Raw genomic sequence first — 25,463 nt, forward strand, 5'->3', positions numbered from 1 at the left:
GGCCTCCACTGTAAACAAAAAGCTATTATAATTTTTATTATGTATTGAATCTATACGTATAGATTCATTTTAATATTAAATCTATATGTAGAGACTCAATTGCTCGGTAAGGCAAATATCTTTTAAGCCAATCCAACAGCAACACCTCAGTGCATTTAAGCATGCTGACATGGTCAAGACAACGTGCTCTAACCAATTCTAACCTGCTTTAGTTGTAACCAAACATCATAGAAAGCAAATGCAATTTCAGTTAATTTTAAATGTGGTTTGGTTATTGGTGCCAGATGGGCTACTGGGATTTTTCCCACGCAGCTATCTCTAGGGTTTAAGACTGGTCTGAAAATGAGAAAATACCCAGTGAGCGACAGTTCTCTGGGCGAAAATGGCCAGACTGCTTTGAGCTAATAGGAAGGCAACAGTGACTCAAATAACCACTTGTTACAACCAGTGTTTGCAGAAGAACAGCTCTAAATGCACAAAATATTAAATTTTGAAGCAGATGGACTACAGCAACAGGAGACCACACCAGGTGCCACTCCTGTCAGCTGAGAAAAGGAAACCAAGGCTACAATTCACACTGTCTCATTAAAATGGAAAAATAGACGATTAGAAAAATGTTGCCTGGTCTAATGAGTCTCGATTAGATGGGCAACATTAAGACGTTAGGGTCAGAATTTGGGTTAAACAACATGAAAACGCGGATACATCCTGCCTTATATCATCAGTTCAGGTTGGTGGTAATGGTGGTTAATGGTGTCGGGGTATTTTCTTTGAGCCCCTTAGTACCGCTTGAGTATAATTACACTCCACAGCCCACCTGAGTATTGTTGCTGACCATATCCATCCCTTTATGGCTACAGTATACCCATCTTTTGATGGCTGTGTCACAAAGCTCAAAAAATCTCCATCTGGTTTTGTTAACATAAAAGTGCGTTGAATGTACTACTTTCTCTCTCTCTGAAGACAAATGTGGTCTAAAACAGAGAGACCTCTGAATGCTTTTTTAATAACAGAGATATAGAGAGACAAGGACATTTTCAGTAGAACAATGTTGGTTTCAAACGCAGTCAAAGGAGCTTGCAAAGAAAAGCGTCTGGACTTCTTTAAGTTACTTGAAGACGTTTCACCTCTCATCCGAGAGGCTTCTTCAGTTCTAAGGTCAAATGGTGGAGAGTCCCAGATATAAACCTGGTGGGAGTGTCCCCCCACAGAGGGACAAAAGGACCCCCTGATGATCCTCTAATCGCCTGAGCCAAGGTGTGGAACTGGGTGTGGGTCCCAATCAGCCAGAGTTTCGGGTGAGTTCATTGTGAAACCTGGCCCCACCTTATCATGCGAATTCCTGAGGTCAGATGGCCCAGGGTGTGAGTGGGCGTTAAGGCATCTGGGAAGGGATCTCAAAACTGGATTATAGATGGCAGAGAGTTGGTGTCGTAAACCACCGCCTCTGTTCAAAGATGGTCGCTCACAGTGGACATAGATGGCTTCTTTCACTCCTCTTTCAAACCATCTGTCCTCTCTGTCCAAAATGTGAACATTGACATCCTCGAAAGAGTGTCCTTTATCCTTAAGATGCAGATGGACAGCTGAGTCTTGTCCTGTGGAGGTGGCTCTTCTGTGTTGTGCCATGCGCTTGTGAAGTGGCTGTTTGGTCTCTCCAATGTAGAGGTCTGGGCATTCCTCGCTGCACTGTACGGCATACACCACATCGTTAAGTCTGTGTTTTGGCGTTTTGTCTTTCGGGTGAACCAGTTTTTGTCTGAGTGTGTTGCTGGGTCTGAAGTACACAGGGATGTCATGCTTGGAGAAAACCCTCCTGAGTTTCTCTGATACACCGGCTACATAGGGGATGACAAACCAAATTCTACTTTTTGGAGATATCATTGAAATTCAAGTGAAACATCCAGTTCCAAAATTAAACTGTAACATCATAGTATTAAAAAAACAAAGAAAAAGAAATAGAGGAAGGTCATTTCCCTTTGAGAACATAAATGGTAAATGGCCTGTATTTGTATAGCGCCCTAAGGACCCCAAAGCGCTTTACATATCCTGTCATCCACCCATTCAAACACTGGTGATGGCAAGCTACATTGTAGCCACAGCCACCCTGGGGCGCACTAACAGAGGTGAGGCTGCCGGACACTGGCGCCACCGGGCCCTCTGACCACCACCAGTAGGCAACGGGTGAAGTGTCTTGCCCAAGGACACAACGACCGAGACTGTCCAAGCCGGGGCTCGAACCGGCAACCTTCCGATTACAAGGCGCACTCCCAACTCTTGAGCCACGATCGCCCATAAAAAACACTTGACCTCTGAATGCTTTTTAATAAAACAGATATCAAAAGCGAGGGACATTTTCATTTGAACAACGTTCGACATCTGATAGCAGAAACACATTTTTCCTTAATTGCCTCTTGAATAAAACAATGTGGGCAAAAATTAAGTGGTAAAATTTGGCTAAAGTCAAAGTTCCTTTTGATTTGCCCAGTGGATAGAGATTCATCTGATCTCTGTCACACTGAATGAAATCAAATGTTGTCTTAATGCGTACCTTGGAACCAACGTAAAGTTGAACCATCAACTCTAACAGGACTAATATAGTCTAACGTTCTAGGACAGTAAAATCCAAAGTGCCTACAGGCCGCACTGTTTGATGAAGTCTTCTTCTGACATATGCTCTGTTAAAATATCCTGTTAGTGAAGTCATCTTGGTACAGTAATGCAATAAAGTAAGATTTATTAAATCACTTTCAAAAAAATGGAACTAATCAGGGTAAAAGTTGATAATAGCACTTTTACCCTATGATTTGAGCAGAAATATAGATGTTTTTACTTTGTTATCAAAAATATACAAAGGGTGGTATTGACTGAAAGTTTTTTTTGTGTGTTATGAGTGATCATCTGTTGAGATGAAAGCATATTTTACACATCAAGCGATAAGTCACGCTTTCTGTAACACTGTTAACATGCTGCATCGTTCCCACTTCTCTGTTCTGGACAGACTGTAACACCTTTGCTGTCCTTGTCTGAAGGACGCCAGAGTCCCATCACACATACACGTGGACTCACACACACACACGCGCACAGACACACAGTGTCCACGCTGAATAGGAATTAACCTATGCTGTTTTAATACTGATAAGAGCTGCACACAAACATTCAAACACATCCACACAAACACACACACTTATCAACTAAGCCCCATTGACTTTTTAATTCTTCCCTGCCACTCTCCCACTCATGTCTACTCTCCTCCTTCTGTCTCCTCATAATTTTGTATCTTAACCTCTTAAACCTGGTGTATAGGAGATTATCTAGAAGTCATAGAAAAACAGTGTTTAAAATAAAAAAAAAATGTTTTAAAAAAGAGTTGCGAGGAGATGCTTGTGGAAATCTCATTCTCTTTTGTGCTGTCACACAATGTGTCTGTCACTGCACAGATCCAACAGGGAGTTGCTGGAGCATGCAGGTGGATACAAGGCTGACTGTCCTCAGTATAGTGGACAGGCCAATGTCTTCATTTTCTTTTTCGCTCTTCAACTTCTTGTGTCACGATTCCTTAGTGCTATGCCATCTTCAGTAAGAGTTTTGAAAGAAAGGCGAACGCTTTTATTCTTCATGGAGTGAAATTAGTCACAGTCAATATACAGAAGTGTGAAAAAGAGGAAGGTAAAGAAAACACAGCATAAAAGAGAGGCTGGAAGTGGACGCTGTGCCAGTTTAATATTTATCTGCTATGTACATATAAGGGATACACATAAACACTGCTCAAGGTTAGATCTCCAGGGTAGTATTCAAAATGAGAAGTGACACAACTCTCACTGTTTAATGTTGTTTACTGTTGACTTGACCCTGCGAGAGCGACAAATCACAGCTAATAGCTTCATTATTTTATAGTCCATCAGAAGCGCTACGAACAAAAATCAGCTCTCTTTGAGTTTAATTCAAACTGAATATTACATTTCTGTTTCTTCATGTGAAGCACTCAAGTGGTGAAACAGATGGTGGCTTTTATTTATAAGATACCAAAGCAAAGAGTGTGTTTTGGCACGAAAACCCAGTTTGTGCCACTGACAGCCAGTCATCAACCAAAGAAAAGAGAAATCCAACAAACGAAACAAACAACAAAACTTTTCATCAGGACAGGAATGATCCTCAAGCATCGTTTTAATGCATCACAAATTTAATATAGTTGTTTTGTTTGAGTGCAGCATAAACAGACAGGCAAGTCGCTTTTTATGAGATGTACAGTGTTAAACCAGCTGTGCTCTTATTAGTGATGTGAGTTGCAGGTGCCAAACACACAAACACCAGGGTCCAGCATAATGTTATGATGCAAACAATTTTGCTCCTGAAGAACAATTTTTCACACTCGTAAGAGGATACACAGAAGAAAACGTTGTGTTTTGTTTATCAATGAATGAGCACTGTTATAATTTTGTTACAGTGATGACATTTTCATGTTAGCTGACTAATATAAAGCCTGAGCCTTTCAGACACCAACAGCATTGCAGGATTCATTTCCTTAGATTTTTTCAGTGTAGTCTTCAGTTTCCTTTAAAAGCCAGTTAAAATCTATTTAAATGAATACTATATAAATAGAGTTTTATTTACTTTCTTTACTGTGGTCAAGCAGAGAGTGGTATTGTGGAAATGTAACTTGTGGATGGAAAGGGAGTGAGGTGAAACATCAACACTTGATGATAACCTCAGACATTAGCTGCAGTTGACAGATTAGATATTTTTTTAATATTCAGCATCAGTTTGCTACAAATATGACCTTCACATAGGATTTCTGTCTTCGCCATGGTAGAGTATATGCTAGAACATGTAGATGTGGGCCTACGAAACTCTGCATAGCACCTATGGTCTACTGAGGCATGCTAGATGGGTGTCTGAAATGGTGCAATAGTAAAGAAAAATGGAACTGGAGAGTGTGGCCAGAGGCTGTTTATGAACACCAGTTCAACAGTCTTTGTTTAGCATGGACAGTCACAGTCTAACAACGAGCTTTGATAAGAATTCGACAATGGCATTGAAATACCAACGATTCATTAGGGAGAAAGACAGATGTGATCAAATGATGGCAACAGTATAGGAAAAGAGTTCATCATCAAGTATCCAGTGAAACTTTTGACCATTTTGTTGAGTTCTTGCGAGTCAAAATGCCACATTTGCTGTCGCTTACTTTAATGAGAAGAGCGAGCCATTTGAATATTTGATCATCATGACATAAATAATAAACAACAACAGAGTCTAAAAATAGAAATACAAAACAAATATCTGATAATAGAAAAAAGCTTTTCCACTTTTGGAAGAGAGTAGGTCTGCAATGAGGAGAAGACTGACAGCGAGAACAAAGGAAAATTTGATAAAAAATAACAATTCTTTAATAATGACAGCGAGTGACAACTGGAAAACTTTTAATTAGTTATTTTTGGTAAATTTTTAAAATTGTTACCTAAGAAATAGTTTGATGATTGAACTTTTTTCCTGCTCTGTATTAAGCTTTAAGTCACATTTAAATGTGCAGCGTAGTGAGCATCCTCTTCTAAAAATGGAAGCAGTAGTAAGCTAGCAGACACCATCCTTTTTTCTACTACATTACTCCGTATGCTGAGTCACATTGGAAGTTTCTCACATTTGCAAAAATGGGCTATTTCAGTCTTGAAAAGAGTGTTTACATCTAAACGGTGCTCAGTGCAATGAAACTTACCCCAGAAAAGGTCATAATACGAGGAGCTTTGCTCTGTCTTCACAACTGTGACAACTCCATCTATCCTGCTACACAGCACAGGCAAATCTGACACCATGACTGGACAGCAGTCCATTTTTCAATTCCACCTTTCAGCCTCGCTAAGACCTGAACAAGAAGGTTGTCTCTCCACTCTGTCATTTGAATCCCTGAGACAAGCTGAACTCCCGCTCATCTTCTCATCTTCACCTTGAGGCGATTAAAAGCAATCCCGAAAAATCCATTTCATGCAGAAAAACTAGTGACAGCTGTTTCCTCAGCACCATTTTCCTTTCTTCGTTTTAACAGTGAAACAGGAATTCCTGGACAAGTAGCACTAAACTGCGTGTAACTGTCTGTGGCCTCAGTGTCCTCTTCTGTTTTAGCCTCGAGCAAACAACTCCAGCATATCTCTGCCTTTCTGCTGTCTTTCTCCTCCTCCTCTGCCTCGGAATTGGTTGCTTTGTTAAAGAGCCTTCAGAGAGCTTGCTGTTACCACGTAAGTGTCAGAGGCAGAGGCCGACGCCTATAAATACCTCAGTTCTATCAAAATGGAATAAGCCTTGAATAATTCAATCAAATTCAGTCAACAACAGGCAACTACTGTATAAGACCCACAAACGCTGTGATGCACGCCGCAGTACACTTTTGAGTCAAGGTCAGGACGCTATCACTCATACAGACACACAAACATCCCCAAAGGGAGCTGAACAGCTTCTTTTATAAACAAAAGACCAATGTAATGTGAAACATCTTTGGGCTGGAGTAAATAATAAAAGAGATTCAGAATTTCTATTATGTAGCTCCGTAGGAGAGTGAGAGAGGGATGCTGAGTGACACAAACTGAAGAGAAAGACAGTGAAATATGGTGAAAGAGGAAAACAAAGATGATTATTCTATTGAACCGCCTCTCATTTCTTTATATCTTTATATCTTCTGGGCGATCATGGCTCAAGAGTTGGGAGTTGGCCTTGTAATCGGAAGGTTGCCGGTTTGAGCCCCGGCTTGCACAGTCTCGGTCGTTGTGTCCTTGGGCAAGACACTTCACCCGTTGCCTACTGGTGGTGGTGGTCAGAGGGCCCGGTGGCGCCAGTGTCCCTCAGTGCCCCAGGGTGGCTGTGACTACAATGAAGCTTGCCATCACCAGTGTGTGAATGGGTGGATGACTGTTTGTGTAAAGCACTTTGGGGTCCTTAGGGACTAGTAAAAGCGCTATACAAATACAGGCCATTTACCATATCTTACTAGGAAACTGGGAAGTGCCTGAAATTCGGAAATACACGATATAAAGTATACCTTTACTGCACTGGCAGTGTAATTGTGATCATTGTTAATGACATTTTTGCCAATATGACAAGATCCCCAACACCACTTGTGGACCAAACCAAGAGAGAGCCTCCGCTGTTTTCCAGATGACAATGATAATGATTTGAACCAAATATTTAAAATTTGTCACTTCAATTGCTTCATAAGACCTGTTAACACTGATTTTTAGTACAGTTCTTGTGGCATACCTCAGCCTTTTCTCCCTGTTTGCCTTCTTTAAGAATGGCTTCTTAACAGCCACCCTTCCACTGAGACCGTTTCTGATGAGGCTTCACAGGACAGTAGATTGATGTCCAAAGAAAAACTTTGAAAGACTTCCAGGAAGCCAGTGAAACTGCTGTTTAAAACCACTTTAAAAAATTAAGAGAAAGTTTTTCTCCTTTAAAGCAAAATATAAAGCGGGCTGGAGCAAGACTGTTGTAGCAGCACAATCTGATATCGTTGTGTTGGTGTTGTTCCCAGATCATCATACTAAATGTTGTTCCAGGATCAACATTGCAAGTGACCAATCACATTGTTATGACGTCATAGTTTTGCGACTTCGGGAAAAACCGCCGTAAAACCAAAAACTGTACTTAAGCTGCGAGAAACCGCCTCTGTCCGCCGATCGACGGACCCTGACCCTAACCCTAACCCTAACCGCACCCTTTAATAAACGGTAAGCAGAGTTGATATTGTCCTTGCAACATTGGAATTTCATAAATGCACGAATGGCTTGGCGCGCAAAAGAATAACGTCACAACAATGTGATTGGTGACTTGCGATGTTGAACCTGGAACAACATTTTCATGATGATCTGGGAACAACACCAACACGACGATATCAGATTATCCGTTGTAGCACACCACAATAATGACACCCAGTGGGTATCAAGTCATGGCAGTGAAAGGATTCATGAAAAAAAAGCAACTCAACCAACAATCCACAGATGACTTGAAACAACCAAAGGTGAACAGTGTCTGAGAGCCGCCACGACACTGTGAAATAGACTAGATGTTCAGAAGAGTGCCTTAACCCGTCGATGTGTGTATGTGCATGTTTACTTTTGTGTGCGGACACGCGCGTGTGTACAAGCGAGTTTGCGCATGTGACCCGCTCTCATCCAGTGCAGCCCCTGTCAGATGTAATATGTCTCTGCTCGACTGTCAGCCCTGCTTCAGCTTTGATTCATTGTTCAAATAGCATCGCCATCTATTATGATTTGATATGGATCTGTCCTCCAGAGAGAGATGGCTCAACACACTCGACTGACTTCTGATGAAAAGTACAGATAGTGGCCATCACTCTGTGGCGAACAAACAAACACAAGAGCCCTGCACACACTCACTGGACACTTAGTGTAATTTTTTTTCCAGGGTTAAATGGTAGGACTTCTCTTGAACTGCCAGTCTATAACACTGACTCAGCTAAACTTTAATACCTAAGACATGCCTTCCAACCTGTGGTTTATTGTCTCTCCCTCTCTCTCTTTCTCTCTCGCTAATAAGATGGATTAGTTGGCTATGCTAATCTATCTGCTGACTCGAGACAATAACTTAAGTGCGTGCGTGTGTGTAAGCATAAAGGTTTAAAAAAGCCTGTCCATTTGAATGCACACGCACAGCTCTGTCGTGTCAGCATTTGCATACTCACTCTGCATTTTACAAGTTGTCACCAGAGAGTTACTGACTGAACTCACTATGTAATTTGTAACCTGGGCCTGTACCGACTAATTTATGGAACCATGAGGGAAACGAAAGGGGTTTGTCATTGAAAGGTGAATGCTTTTTCTGTTATGAGCTTGCTCAGTATCGCACTGAAATTACCGACTGTAATAATATGAAATACATAAGTTGTAGAATTGCCGCTATAATAAATCACAACAACGCATGGACAAGGTGACCATGAGTGCTTAAAGACACCAATAAGAGCAAACTATTTATGCGCAAATGGCTATCCTATGTGTTCTTAAGCTTTGTGGTTTTCATGATTTAGGATTAGACTGAGCTGGCTCAGAAAAATGGGACGCAGCTTATCAATTAAGTAGCCTCCCTTTGAGGTGACACTGATGCTTTTATGGTGTTGCACCAGTCTTACCCAAGGTCAACGCAGACAGACGTTTTCTCCAAAATAACCTGTTAAAGTTTTTTTTGCTTTACTGCCGATGATGAGGTACCATTAAGCTCTTCTCTTTCTTTCCTTAAGCCTAGAGCACACATGGTTTATAAAACTGTATAAAATAAAGGTGGGGTGTGGGAGGTGTGGGGGGGTTGAAGACAGCGACTTCTTGTCACCTGCAGCAAGCAGAGGGAAGCGTGTGATAAGAAAGAAGGTGCTACCAACATGTCTTCAGCCTGACTGGCCTTGTTAACACACAAAAACATTCATATTTATTGTGTTAGGGTGACACTCAAGGTGTGAAGGGCGAAGATTGGCCCTGTCCTTGAAATGCTGATAACATGAAAAACTGAAAAACTGAAAAACACATACAGAGAAAAGGTAAGATTACAGAATGAAAGAGAAAGGTAAGGAGAAAAAGCTGTAATAGTCCTACAACACTCTCATGAGGATACGATATGTACTGTATTCATGAATTTTATATTTGAATGTGATGAAAGACTTTTCCAGAAAGAGGAAGCCATTTAAACATGTAAAAAAAATCTGCTTAAGTGTATTTGGGATATTGTTGAATGCTGTGAAATAAAATAAAGTAACAGCTGACAGTAGCAAAACAGATGCCGGTACATCTTTCCTAATGAAAACTAAAGCTGAAGCTGATCAGCAGCTGATGTCCTTGAGCTCCAATTGTTCATTTTCAAAGCAGAGCGATGCATTGAAAGAACAGGCTTCATACATATGACATAATTGGCGCTCACTTCAAGGGCGTAGATTTGGTTTTGGCATTGGTGGGGACGTATGATTCAACCACCGAACGCTGCCCCGTTTCTTTTTTTTTTCCTTTTTGTCTTTGCTTCTTGTTAAAAAAAGGAGAATTATACTTCCCTACATATGCTATTCTACGTGCTTTTAAACCATTTAAAATTACAATTCATAGATTTATATGTGAATTATATAATGTTAAATTACTATTGAACAAATGACTAAGTATTTTAGACTTTAGTTTACTTCAGCCATATTCCATATAAATCAGGTATAATACAAAAATAAAAATAGCTTCAAATACAGTCATGACAATAAAAGAATATGACTTTAAGGACTTAACAACATTACTTCAGTTATAGTGCACCAACATCTCTTATACAGGTGGGCCATTTATATGGATACACCATAATGACATCATCATCATCATCATCATCATCATCATCATCACCTTTATTTATAAAGCACTTTAAAACAACCACAGCTGACACAAAGTGCTGTACATTGGAACTGTAAAATAAAATTACATGAGATATAAATAAAAACAAACTAAAAGAAGAGTGAAATCATTAATTAAATAACTACCGTAAATCCCGGACTACAGAGCGCACCTGATTAAAAGCCACATGCTCTAATTGTAGAAAGAAAATCAATTTTGTACTTGTACAGGCCGCACCGGATTTTACGCCGTATGCGTCTCACAATATGAGATATTTACACAGAAATATTACACGTGAGGATTTTTAACGTTTAATTTAATCTGTAAGGTAATATAAACATGGTAACATAAACGTTATGGCAACATACAAAAATACATACTGCAAAAGCTTTTTTTCCGCGAACAGCGCCTGTAACACAGCTACCTTTAAGTATACGTACGTATCGGTAACACACAAATTGCGTTGCTTTTTTTTTTTTTTTACGGAACAGTGCACAAACAACATTACAGCGTCTCTTAACGGCCGATAAAAATATATACCGTATATATACTACTTATCATTTTGATTGGTCTACTGTTACCAGGCAAAATGTTTTTGGCCGCATGAAAAAAAATATGCATTAGCCGCACTTCTGTATAAGCCACAGTGTTCACAGTGTGGGAAAAAAGTAGCGGCTTATGACCCGAAAACTACGGTACTTCAATTGAAAGAGAAACTAAGTCTCACTGAGGTTAAAAGCCAAGGAATAAAAGTGGGTTTTAAGATGTGATTTAAAAGTGGACAGTGAAGGGGCCTCTCTAACGTGCAAGGGCAAATTATTCCATAATTTTGGAGCCACAATAGAGAAGGCCCTGTCCCCTCTGAGCTTCCTCCTGGATCTCGGCACCTCCAGAAGCAGCTGGTCAGCTGACCTGAGAGACCGACAGGGTGTGTGGGGATGAAGAAGCTCAGAGAGGTAAGGCGGGACAAGACTGTGAAGGCATTTAAAAACAAACATGAGAATTTTAAAATGAACTGTAAAAGACACAGGCAGCCAGTGCAGAGAGGCTAGCAAGGGGGTTATATGTAGGGCTGGGTATCGTCACTGATTTTTAGAATCGATTCAATTCCGATTCACAAGGTCCAGAATCGATTCGATCCACGATTCGATTTAATTCGATTCGATTCGATTCACTTCGATTTGAATATGGGAAATTTTGACAGTCAGAAATATTATAATTCAGATTAGTACATTTACATATTTTTGTATCTATAAAAAGGAAGCTGACACACGCAAGACTTTATCAAAGGTGTGAGCGTCACAGCAGATGCCTTTGTGTCAAAGTAGCTGAAGATAAAACACAGAAACACATGAAGGTGATTTTTCCTGGCCTGGGATTTTATAAAAATATTCTGCAGTACATCAAAAACGAAAGAAAACCATTAATCAACATATGAACATTACCTCTGAAGTTACAGCGGTTTTATTAGAGACATGGCTAAGCATTTTGCATTTTGCATAATTTTAAAAATTTTAAATTTGTTCAGCATTGAACGGCAGAAATTAGGTTTTCTTTTCGGAAGTATATAAAACAGAAAGAAAAAAAAGTCGGCCGATAGCGCTGTAAACAACGGTAGACTTGTGCGTAACAAGCAAGCGAATAATGCAGAAAACCGTACAGAGAGAGAGAGGGGGAGAGAGAGAGAGAGAGAAAGAGAGAGAGAGCTGTGCATCGTGGTCGAAGCAAAACAGTAAAAGTAAGAGTGAATACATGACGATGTTTTTGTGAAGCGTAGTTTGGATCCTCTTTTGCTGCTGGTTCGGTCAATATTGTTTGGAGAGACATCAAACTAACAGCTTTAGAATCAGCGCATAAAGGAGGTGAACACAAAGCGCAGACCCGCCGACAGATCAGAATCAGCGGGCTGTCGGCTTTCCGCCCCGACTGTGAGAAATTCGACATCTAACTGATTCTGATCCGCGGGCTGCACTGTGTGTTTAAGTCTTTGTGCAGAATCCGTGTTCCTGCTCTCATTTACTGTTTTAGCTGTTTGGTGGTTGTTGAAATTTTGTGAGATTTCACCAGAGATTCTGGCATTTCGGGCAAAATAAATTTATATTAAAAAAATCGATTCAGGATTTTAATGAATCGATTTTACGTAATCCAAGCCAGAATCGATTTTAATCGATAAATCGATTATAAAAACCCACCCCTAGTTATATGCTCTCTTTTTCGAGTTCCTGTTAGGGGAGTCGTGCAGCCGCATTTTGAACCAGCTGCAGATGTGAGAACAATGACTGACTGACCCCCACATAAAGTGAGTTACAGTAGTCCAGGCGGGAAGAAATAAAAGCATGGATCACTGTTTCAAGGTGCTGCCTCAAAAGAAAAGATTTTACTCTTGCCAGTCGCCTTAAATGATAAAAACTGGACTTCACCACTGCTCTGATTTGGTTGTCCAATTTAAAATCACTGTCCAACTTAAAACCAAGGTCAGTAACAACAGGTTTAAAATAGACTTCCAGGGATCCTAAAACAACAGAGGAGGACTCACAGGGACCACTGGGTCCAAACACCAACACTTCTGTTTTCTTTTCGTTAAAATTTAAAAAGTTTAGAGCCAACCAAGCTTTAATGCCATCTAGACATGTCAAGAGAGGTTTTATGGAGATGCCATCCTTCTGCTTTAGTGGGTTATAAATTTGGCAGTCATCAGCATAACAATGAAATGAGATCCCATGCCTTCTAAGGATGGAACCCAGAGGCAAGAAATACAGTAAAAAGACCAGTGGCCCTAAAATTGAGCCCTGTGGGACGCCACATGACAGAGGAGCAGAAGATGATTTGGAACCGAGAAGGCTGACAGAGAAAGTTCTATCTGACAAATAAGACCTAAACCAATTAAGTGCAGTGCCACCAATACCCACTACATCATTTAATCGAGAAATTAGAATATTGTGGTCTACGGTGTCAAAGGCAGCAGTTAGGTCAAGCAAGACAAGAACAACATGGTTACCAGAATCACATGCCAGAAGGATGTCATTAAAAACCGTTAATATTGCAGATTCTGTGCTGTGAAGGGTTTTAAAACCTGATTGAAAAACCTCAAATATGCCATTATCATCTATAAAATCTTTCAGTTGACTAAAAACAATTTTCCCTAAAACCTTGGAGAGTAAAGGCAGCTTGGAAATAGGCCTATAGTTCGCTAAAACTGTGTGATCAAGGCCAGGTTTCTTAAGCAGTGGCTGCACTACTGCATGTTTGAAATTTGCAGGAACCATACCAGAAGACAGACTGCTGTTAATAATGTCAAGGTCATACTGTCCTATACTAGGAAAAATTTCTTTAAAGAATTGTGGAGGGAAAGGATCCCAAGGGGAACCTGTGGGCTTAATATGGCGAACTACATCCTCTAAAGTGGAAAGCGTCACAAGCTCAAACTGAGTAAAAACAGCAGTGTAAGGGACAGAGACAGAGGGGTCAGAGTCGGGAGCCGTAATAAGAGCCCTGGTGGTGACAACCTTTTCAATAAAAAAGTTCAGAAAATCATTGCAAATCTCAGGAGAAACTTCCAAACAGACATTCAGTGGCGTATTAAGAACAGTGTCAATGGTCCTAAACAACACGTGGGTTGTGACAGTTGGAAGAAATAATATTTGCAAAATATTCCCTTTTTGCCTCTTTAACAGTCTTCTGGTAGCGATGCCAGCAGTCTTTGAGAATTTGAAATGATACATGCAATTTATCCTTTTTCCACCTCCGTTCTGCTCGACAACATTGTATTTCTGGGGGCGATAGATGACAGTGCAGAAAACCGGGTTTGTACGACTCACCTCAAACGAGGTAAGTTCAAAGCTGGAGAATGAAGGCTGTATAAAACACTGCTTACATTTGTAATCCTTTTTGTAAACAGTCACTGTGCCTGACGTCCGTGGCGAGTTAAAATAGCAATAATCCACAGGTAAAAGTTCAGATAGAGCACTGGACTCACCAACACTCAGCCACGTCTCAGTCACACACAGAAAATCCAGATCACGGGAACTGAAGAAGTCCCGAAGAATAAAAGTTTTGTTTAAAAGTGATCTGGCGTTCACCAGGCCAATCCTGGCAGGAGCTGGAGTTGGCGCTTGGGGTTCAGGAGGTCCAGAAACCCGCCGCAGCAATCTCAGGTTCCGATAATGTTGACGACGGATGTTTAGCCTGGGAGGCATGGGCAGCGGGGCCGAGGAGCATCATCATCAAAGCCGACCACAGGCACCAAACAGGCATCAACAGGATCCAGAAAACGTTAAGTCTTGGAAATAATCGATGCAACATGGGAATGGTTGGTGATATTAAAGTCCTGTTTGTGGCACATTAGTATATGTGAGGGGGCAAACTCCTCAAGACGGGTGGTGACCATGGTTGCCATTTAGAAGTTTTTTCATTAGGAAGAGGGCCATGTGACACATAAAACTTCTTGGTAATGTCACAAGAAAAACAATGGTGTGCTTGGTTTCAACGTAACTTTATTCTTTCATGAGTTATTTACAAGTTTCTCTTTGTTCACAGCCATCGACATGTCGAAGAAGTTAACACGTGAGGAGCGGATCGAAATTGTGTTGATATGACGCAGTAACCGGGTCATTGCAGCAGATTTCAATGCAAGACACCCTACGAGACCACCCATCTCCCATGCTACAGTTAGCAAACTGCTTGCTAAGTTTCGTGAAACTGGTTCAAGTGTTGGATTTGCCAAAATGTGGACGCAAGAAAACTGTCACTAATGAAGAAACATCAGTGGCTGTCCTAGCTTCATTCAGCAAGAGCCCACAGCATAGCAAGAACCCACAGCGTAGCACTCGCCGCATGTCACTGGAGACTGGCATTAGTTGAACATCCCTTCGGTGGATATTAGCTACTCACAAATGGCACCCTTATAAACTCCAGCTACTGCAGCATCTCAACAAGGATGACCCAGATCGGCGCACAGAATTTGCAGAATGGGCAAAACAAAAATTGGAACAGGACTCTCAGTTCACGCAGAAGATTTTGTTCAGTTATGAGGCAAACCTTTATGTGAATGGTGAAGTTAACAAAGAAAACCACTGCTATTGGTCTGACACTAATCCACATTAGATGGATCCCTCCAAGACTGTTGGAACAACAAAAGTGATGGTTTGGTGTGGTATATGGGATACAACGATAGTGGGTCCATTCTTCATCAATGGAAACCTCAAGGCCACTGGATATTTGAAATTGCTATATGATGATGTGTTTCCCTCTTTATGCACTGAAGCTAGCACGTTCCCTGAGTTTTTCCAGTAAGATGGTGCACCACCACATTATGGGTGCCAGGTCCGAGCATTCCTAGATGAACAGTTTCCTAGAAAGTGGATTGGTCGTCGTGGGCCAGTTGAATGGCCCCCAAGGTCTCCCGATCTGACCCCCTCAGACTTTTATCTTTGGGGTCATCTGAAGGCAATTGTCTATAGTGTGAAAATACGAGATGTGCAGCACCTGAAACTACGGATACTGGATGCCTGTGCTGGCAACATATACTATATTTTTTTTTAATCATTTGAATATATATATGAGTGCTTGTGTATAAATACACAAACAATACACATATGCTTTCAATTGTATAATTTAAGTGATCTAGGTAGCTGTGTTTCGGAAGTTCAGTTAACGCTAGAAATGTGTTTTGGAATTTGTACATGCTTTTTGGAGTTTGTACGTGCTTTGTCTCAAGGGGCCACCGCATATATTTATATATAAACATATATAAATAAATCCTTTTTTTTTTACATTAGTAATTCCTTTTGTGCATAATTTTATATTATTGTTAATAATAAATTAATTAAAGCAACAAAACAACCTGAAGAGCCGGTTCGGAACTGAAAGAGCCGGCTCTTTTTAGTAAGCCGAGCCAAAAGAGCCGGTTCTCTAAAAAGAACCGGAAATCCCATCACTAGAGTGTTGGCATGTATGGCCTAGCATAGCCTGTAATGTTATTATGACAGACACATTTTATGAGTGAACTTGACTTTAAGTCACTTACATGTTTCTTTGAAAATTACTTTCTTATATCCAGGTTGCTGCCATCCTCCTCTCCTCCTTGCAGGTCCTCGCAGCACAGGCTTGCCGCTGCTAAAACTAAACAGAGTTCCCTGAAAGGCACAGCCAATCACATTGGCCATATTTGTCACATAAGGTAGGACTCCAGCAGAGAGTGTAATTTAACTCTTTCTGCACCGCTAGGTGAATGAGATGTTGACAGATCGTTTTTTTTCTTGCTATTGGTTTTGTTTTTCTTTACTCGAAGGCATCAAATTATTGGTGGGGGCAATTCAATAATCGCTGGATATTGGTGGGGACATGTCCCTTCCGTCCATGCCAAATCTACGCCCATGGCTCACTTGCCACACCATCAGATATCCATTCATAAGCTATTAGGGAAAAGCTACACAACACAGGCATTTACATGTCTCCTTCTCTTTTCTTTCACTGAATCCTCTTTAGCTCCTCTTGCAGTCCTCAAGGACTTTGAGAACATTTCCTGCTTATGTGTGGGCTGTCCTTTTCTGCCTCTTTGTCCCAGTGCTTCAAGAGCAATCATTTCCACAACTAACGTCATTCATTAATCACTGAGTTAACCTTTTTTTTCATTGAGGCTTTATATTTAAATCGTAGCATGTTGTTCCAAGTGTACAGGATTGTCTCCTGTTTCCGGCGGAGCTTTGCTTTGGTTCATCCTCCAAAAGAATATGGCTGATATAGCTATTACAATTATTATTGTTTTCTAGCCTAATATGAAAACTATAAAATAAATACCTCTGACTGACAATGATCTTTCAATAATATAAAGTAGGCTGCACGATATTTACAATTGCACCACCAAAGCCGAGCATTGAGAATCTTTTGAAATGCCAAGAAAGTTACACTATTGCATCATCAAACACTGTCAATAAGCAGACACAGATAATTACAGTATTGCCCTTGCACCTCAGATATGTCTGCAGAACCGAGCTACAAAGGGGAAATTGTGCTGAAAATTCCACACTTGTGACCAGATGACTTCCTGTGTGATTCCTCTCCAGTCCATTGCACTACCTCCCTATCGCTCCTTACCCCTCTCTCTTCCACCCTACCCTCCGTGATGCTCTGTTCATGTCAGTCTCAGCTGCCGCAGCAACACTGATGTTTAAGCATTCTAGGGGAGTGCAGACACACTCCAAAACTTCTTAATGGGCAGGCTAAAAATAGCTCAGGCTGGATCTGACTGGGCTGATTCATGCGGCTGTGAGTCATTCAACTGTGCCGCGGTGTGAGGAGAGCAAGGGAATGGAGTGAATGAGCACTAAAAGAAAAGAAATAAAACTTTGCACGCTTGTTAAGATATAAAACCGCTGAAAAATGTGCCCTTGCTTATCCCATCAATGAGAAAAATGTGCATTTTATCCCATGTGAGCGCGTGTGCCTCTAATTCCTTAAGGACACTTGACACTGCAGGACAGCAAAAAAGTAAATTAAGGCTAATATAATAGAAAATGAGGCTGATCAAAAACAACTTGCTGTTTCATTTACCATTAGGGACAACTTGTCTTTTTGGTTATTGCATGTTGATTTCTCTTTTGGGGATAACAGGATGGTGGGTGGGGTCTTTAGGCTGGTGGGTTGCAGGAGCCCAACAGATGGTAGCCAACAGATTAACAGTACCACTGCTAAAAATGAGTGGCGTGGTAATTTGTTAGCATCATTAGAAAGGGAAAAGCAGTTCATACTCATATCATTATTCCCTCCATTAACACGGGTAAACATCTACTATTAACCCCCTGATACAGGCCAGCAGCATCTGTGTGCGTATGTGGGAGGGGGAGTCGCTTACTGCTGAAATGATTCAAAGCTCTCAGCAGCGCTGGAAAACAAAGTCCTTTCCTTTTCAAAGTTTTGTTTTTTAACCCAAAAAATAACAACACACTGACACAGTACAACCCAATGACAAACAGACACACGAGACTACTGGGGCCCCGTAGATCAATCCAATCAATATTTTGGTCTTCCTATTGCTTTTGTTTCCCACTTTGACTTCTACACTCAGCCTTTGTCTCACTTCCCTCTCTCTGTCCCCTTGAGCACTGGTTGAAGATGAACTGCTGGCTGCAGGTAGCTCTTTCCATGCTGAGAGCAGAGAGCCATGTGGTGACAGATAACAGCCAGAGAGTCGGTGATGGCTTAAACTGTCACATGGTCATTCACACTTTCTCCCTCTGTTTTCACATCCTCCATCCCAGACTTAAACTACACCTTTTTTTTCCCATTCAACATCATTTTTTCTTTTCCCTCCATCTGCACTGCTCTTTCAAACCTCTCAGAAGAAACAGAGAAGTGATGGGGGCTTTTTTTTTCGAGTTTAGACCTCACGACTCATGGCACAGTGGAGCAGAGAGAAAGGGAGCGTGTATAATGGTATTTGGATTACTTAATTGTAGACAGGGCTGTCTTTCCTGCTTCACTAGGCCGAGACATATTGCCCTTACTGTCAGTGATGCCTGAGTGGCTGCCTTCAGATAAACAACCCACTGTGGGTGTTGTAGTGTGTCCCAGTGTGTGTTACTATGTCATCTTGTGTTGTCTTGCTGTTGTACTGCAGATGAATCTAGGGATGAGGATGAGATTAGTTTTGAAATGCTTCAGTAGATTCAGAAATTGTATGTTAATCACTGATATATCAAATGCCTGTCTTGTACTGCATAATTTATTTTCATTTATATAATTATAGGCAAATATAATTATTAGCATCCAGTTAAATAAAAGAAAAAGAACTATTTACTCTAAAAAGGGCTTCTAGGTACTGAGTTTTTTAGGATTTATGAGTGAGTGGGACTGAGTATCAGCCCCCCCCCCCTCCCTCTTTTCCTCCTCTCTGAAAGACACGCTCTGCCATCTCCACTTTGCTGTCTTTTAGAGTATGCTCCACCATCCGTCTCCCTTGCTATCTGGCCCTTTCTTTCCCACCTTCCCCTATCTTTTTCTCACAATGCATTTAAATGGAGTATTTAGAGATTCCGCCCTTTCTCATCACTCCACACCTACTCTGAGGTAACCTCAATCCCTCAACAACCCCTTTAAAAAAAGAAAATTCCCCAGCTCCTCCAGAAATAGGCCCCATGAGACGCACGACAAACACACAAGGAAGGGGATGATATTCACAACCAAAAATGCCCTTGCCTTATTTCCACTCTATGGACCTGCTGCAGCCTTTTATGCCAAGGTAAACGTTTTCACCCAGTGACCAGATGGTTTCCATGATATTTGTTTATGATGCTGCTGCACAAAAATTTGAATCCAGCAACCCCACTGCACATGTTGTTCCCCCTGGGACCGCACTAAACGAAATGTGCCATCTGCTAATTAAACGACAGTCTAAATGGAGATGCGTTCACATTAATCTGAAGTACTCTGAGTTGTTTGAAAAGTTTACAATGTTGTCTTTAAATGCTGCAACATGGATGTGAAGGTCAATTATGAAGCACACAAAATGGCATGCCAAAAAATATAGAAGTTTTTCACCATTTTATTACCTACTGCAGGGCAGGAGCTGCTTTATTGTTAGGTGGTCTTTTTTTATTTATTGTTCCTGTATCATTTCCGTGTGTTACAGCCAAACAGCAATGCATTCAATTACCAAACTACTGCAATACGTTTTACTGGTAGACTATTTTTCAGCTTTTAAAAACTTCGGGGACTCATGCCATTTTGCTTGTATTCCTCAAGCCCAATGAGTTCATGTAAAGGTCAATAAATAATGATAACAATAAATACATAAATCTAAAAAAAGCAAAAATAAACCCAAGGATTTATTAGTGGAGTTGGCAAATACCATTAATAATTATTTTTTCATTTTGTTGTGTTAGGCTCATAACGCAACTGTGCACATGAGTGCCAAAATAGTACTTACATATAATTTTGAGACACATTCGAGAGTCATTCATTCCTAAACAGGCTACCTCTAATACTTTAAGATTGGATTAATAGCCTTATATTGTCACCGTATCTAAAGTTAACATACCTACCCGTTCGGTCAGTGATGTGATACTCAAAGATTGGCTCGTGGGCCAGTAGGGACCATTTTTATGCAGCCTACTACAAAAGGAAGAATATACTAAAGTGCGTCAAGTTCATGTAATATTTGATACAGCAGCACAGAATGAAATCAAGGAAATATTTCTCTTTTCAAATCGCATCTTATACTTTATATTAGGAGCTATTTTACATCTTTAGCAGGAGAAAGTAGTGAAAGGATTCTTAAAAACAAAGCGATCCAGTCGTCAGCAGATTACTTGAGAGAACTGCAGGTGAACAGTGTCTGAGACAGACTAGACTTTCAACAAACAGAAAGCAGACTAAACCTTCCCAACACTGACAATCTGATGTCGAGAGTAGCCACTTCAGTATCAATTAAGACATTTATAAACTAGTACAAACATGGGCAGCCAAACAAATGAAACAATACAAACACCAGCTAAATGCTGACTCTTAATCTGTTGTGTGCATTTTGGGGTAATTGGAGTGAAAGTGATTTCTTTCTAGAATTATCCCTTTGTGGCTGTGAGCCTCTATGAAACAATAGATTTACTGTTTAAATCTACGTCTCTGCAGACTTCACCTTTGACCTTTTGGATATATAAGATCTTTATGTTATCATCCTCCCCCACTAGACATTTAAGTAAAATTTCATCATGGTTAGCAAAACAAGTTTTGTGAGCTCAGTGTGATCCTGGCCTATATGACTGATGGACCAACTGACAGTGTGAAAACATGAAGCCTTCAGCCACAACAAGTGTCACTGCAGAGACTAAAAGATGTTTGGCTACACGTGTTTGATTTATTCACCTCCATAAAACTCTCATACAAAACCAATTTTCAAATTTTGGTTAATTATTTAACAAAACTAATAGATAAGCATGAAATACTACTTAAACTCTAATTTACTAAACTAGGTCTGTCACCACTAATGCTTATGTATGATTTTGTTCATGTGGGCTTTCCACAAATGATAACACATCATTCACATACAGCTCTATTACACAATGCTTTTACACTTTTTAAGACTGAAAATTAAACGCAAACCTTTTTAAATAAGGAAAATATACAGGAGGCATTTGCCATTAACTTGTAGTCGACTGCTAAACTTCATGAGAATTTTCCTCTGATCCAAACCCTGACTACATGTTCTAATGCAGGCTAAACCATTCAGGCTTTGCAGTACACCTGCATTTAATTATGCGCTAATCAAGTGCCCCTAAAAGCTTGAAAATCTTTGGTGGAAAACTCAACAGTCAAATGTCAACTAATGAAAAAGGAAGGTTAGATTTAAGTAAACTGTTGCCAGTATACTGTCTCCAGCATCTGCATAACCGTCTTTCCAGGCAGCTTAGACATTTTCAAAAGATTTACCTCAGCTGCTACTGTAAGAATATTTTATTAATGATACAGTTTTACTGTCAAAGCAGCTGTAAATATTTGCAACAGTTGGGAATATGGAACCAATAACATTTTTACTATTTGTTATTACTTATTTATTTGCAAATTTTACTTTTGAAGTATAATTCTGAAGTACAACTGGGTGCTTAAAACCCTTGCCTCAACAAACACGGGCTTTATTTTTGCATTTATTTACAAAGTGCAGGGTAGACATACAGACAGCAGGGGACTGACATGCAGCAAAAAACTGGCCAACCTGAAGTCAAAGTGGATTCAGTGACTAACCCACTTCAGCCCAAGTATCCTCTCTGTAACTACTGCTCCTTAACACTGTATTTACACTACCAGAGGTGGGTGATGCTTTTTGTGGACACATGTATAAAAAATATCATTATTACTTTGGCTTTTGCTGTTCAGTATTCCCCAAATTACTTAGAATTTATCATTAAGATCAATATTTAATTTTAGGCAGCAGGCGATGGTTACAGGAGAGATATTTTTTTTGACAGAATTTCTATAGTTGGCACAGGCGTTTAATTAATAAGCCTGAAATTTTAAATGATAAAAAAAAAAATCAAGAAAGTGATTAGAATGAAAGCAGTTTACAGTCAATTAAAAAAATGTAATTGCCAATTAATTTATGGCGCACCTTTTTTCATTTCTGGTTTCAGGGTATTTCCAACTAATTGATGATTACATCACAGAGACACAGATGTTACACTATTGTTTCCACAAAGAGAGCTACACAGGACTCTGACCATTAGAGCAAGATTATAATAACTTGTCAGACTCTGACACCATCAGTGCACAGTATGCACATGCATATATGTGTCAGTGTGCATGTAGATGTCTTACCTAGTCGTGGATCGTATTGTCTCATCTGCACTTCTTCCACACAGTCTGCTGGGAACCATCCCGTCCTCCCTTTGACTGTGCCTTCCCAGAAACCTCCTTCCCCAATACTGAGCACTGACAAAGAGAGAGAGTATGGGGACATTTCATTAAATGAGCCTTAGCTGGCATCATTGTGAGGTTGTGGAGTCTTGGGAAAGGGAACAAAAAGGACAAAGGGCCACATAACCAACTGAGGTATTTAGTTTTTTTGTTTTCTTTCTTCATAAATTACACAATGAAGTGTGCACACAGGGAGTGGGAAGAAAGGACAGGAGTGAAAGACTTTGTTTCACAAACACACACCGACACGAAGTCCACTGACACAAAGAGAAGAAATTGGGAAGCAGAAATACTGGTTAACTTATGTACCATACCAAGGGCAACATATTTTCATTCCCCCTCATACCAGTAACTAAGTTTACATTTTTTAAATGTCATAGAGGGACAAACTGATATTTTAAAACAGAGGAAAGGAATGATAAAAAAAAATTGGGAGTTAATAAAAGGCGGAAAAAAAAGACCAAGTAGAGGATGTGAAAGAGAACAAGAGGGCGGGAAGGAAAAAGAAAGAGATCCCTTTTAAGTTCTGCTGTGGTAATTAGAGATGAATGTATAGTTGATATTGATCTTCCCTGCAGGACTGAGCCAGCACACTCATTTCTACAACACTCATCCATTATCCCAGCAAGCCAACAGACACACACACGGACACAAACACACGCACACACGCTCCTCAGAGATCACCAGGTGGAACTGAAGCTTTGCCTGAGTGAGCCCTTCTTCTAAACTGGTTGCTAGGCTACGCCAGTGTGATGTTGCAGCCAGCAGACAGTCTGCTAAATGATGTAGTCTGCTTCCTCCAACTATATTCTACTCTGGCATGGGGACATGTCATGGTGGTGTAACCTGGGGCACTTTGAGAAGCAGCCAGCTGGACTGAAATGATAGTAAATGTTCAAATATCAGTCATTCACAGGATTCCTTTCTGTATCTTGCACACAAAAAAACCCCAAACAAACAAACAAAAAAACACATTTTCTGAATGACTTACTTGACTTACTAGGCCTAGATCTACAGAAATCCCCCACTGACCCCCAACCCCCAGTTTATTTTTTTTACTATATGTTCAGAGGCACACGGGCTGCAGCAGACCAGAGTGGAAAACTGTGCTTCAGTACACTGTTTGATGTTTAAACCAACCATGTTAAATTAAACTTATTGTATTAATTTTAAAGCAGACTTTCTCAAATGTTGTTATTTTCTCCTCTGGGAAAGGTAAAGTTTAGTTAACTAGGTGTGGTGGAGCCTATCCTGTGTGTGTGATAGAGCATGAAGCATGGTACACCCTGGGCAGGTCACCAGTCTATCACAGATTAGAGCCCGGCATTAGAAAAGTCATTAAAGGAAATGCTCTGAAATCTTTGAAACTTTCAGAGCATTTACATTAAATGTGTTCATGTAAACGGGGAGTCTTCTTTACATGTGAGTTCCACAGGGTTCAGGCAGTGTAAAACTGTATATATTTTGACTGCTACGCAGATGATACTCAGCTATATCTATCTATGAAGAAGAATGACAAAGCAATTTGTTCAACTATGTGCATGACTCAAAGATATAAAGGCCTGGGTGTTCCATAATTTTCTTCTCTTAAATTCAGACGAACCAAGTTTTTTTCCTAAAAAATCTTAGAAAAGATATTCTTATTTTGGATGACATTACCTTGGCCTCCAGTAATACTGTTAGTAGAGAACACTGAGCACCTATTCTCTACTCACCTCTTTTTCATGTCCCATGTGCTACCACTGCAGCATGCCATTAAATTTTTCTCTCTGTTAGTCTGTCTTTTGTCCTGTCTCCCTATACTCTCCTTTCCCCCCACCACCCAAATGGTCAAGGCAGATGACTGAACCTCACTGAGCCTGGTTCTGCTGGAGGTTTCTTCCTGTTAAAAGGGAGATTTTCCTTCCTACCATCACAAGACGCTTGCTCTAAGGGGTCATTCGATTGCTGGGTTTTTCTCAAGAATATTGTAAGTCTTTACCTTTGAGTATAAGGCACTCTGGGGCAACAGTTGCTGTGATTTGGTGTTATATAAATAAACCTACATTCAAAAGCAAAATTGAACTGAACCGAACTGAAATGTCGAAACCCAGGAGGCAACATTGCTAATCACAATACCACTGTGCTGCTCTTAGTTTGCATAATAATACTATGATGATGGTATGGTTATCCCATATTTTTGTAAACAATCTGCCTCTTCACTTGTATACACATGTAACCCCTCTAAAAGCTGCTTCTTTCAGGCTCAACATTCACTTACTCACTAGACGAAAGCGATGTGGAGGAGGAAGGAACGGCTGTTTATTGACTCCCCACTCCCTGCTGTAAAAAACATGACACTCAGCACACAGAGGATGCGTGGACTGATCCCCCTCTCTGATCTCAGCTTAACACAACTTTACCCCACCTGTCTCCTGAGAACAGACTTACTCTGTCTCCTTTTTCCATGCTCAAACCCTTTCTCTCTCTACTATACGAGTCTTTCGTTCTCCGAGCTTCTGAATAATTTCCCAGCTATCACCTCCATCCACCCTTTTGTCTCTGACAATGTGCCTGCCTATACTGTAATCATGTCGCTGCAATAGACAGGTGCTGGCTGTGCTTTCTGTTCCCCAATGACAGAAATGAAAGAAAAGGTGAGACCTCTGATTGATCTTTGAGGCCGCCCTCACTTAATTCCCTCACTCTCTTATACCACAC

The 25,463-nt window shown here is 40.5% G+C and overlaps 1 protein-coding gene across 16 annotated transcripts in view; it reads right to left on the reverse strand.

Moving 5' to 3' along the window:
* The window catches only part of shank3a (SH3 and multiple ankyrin repeat domains 3a), a 213,741-nt gene that overhangs the window by 25,479 nt on the left and 162,799 nt on the right, over positions 1 to 25,463 (reverse strand). For all 16 annotated transcript variants that reach the window (XR_014875360.1, XR_014875361.1, XM_085168500.1 and 13 more), the window contains one exon: positions 22,665 to 22,778. Coding sequence is in view for 14 of the 16 variants with exons in the window: in XM_085168500.1 (XP_085024626.1) it covers positions 22,665 to 22,778 (114 nt within the window). In the remaining 2 variants the exon portion in view is untranslated. The remainder of the gene's footprint in view (positions 1 to 22,664; positions 22,779 to 25,463) is intronic.

The sequence above is a fragment of the Neolamprologus multifasciatus genome, chromosome 7 (assembly GCF_963576455.1).
Source record: "Neolamprologus multifasciatus chromosome 7, fNeoMul1.2, whole genome shotgun sequence".
Lineage (NCBI taxonomy): Eukaryota > Metazoa > Chordata > Actinopteri > Cichliformes > Cichlidae > Neolamprologus > Neolamprologus multifasciatus.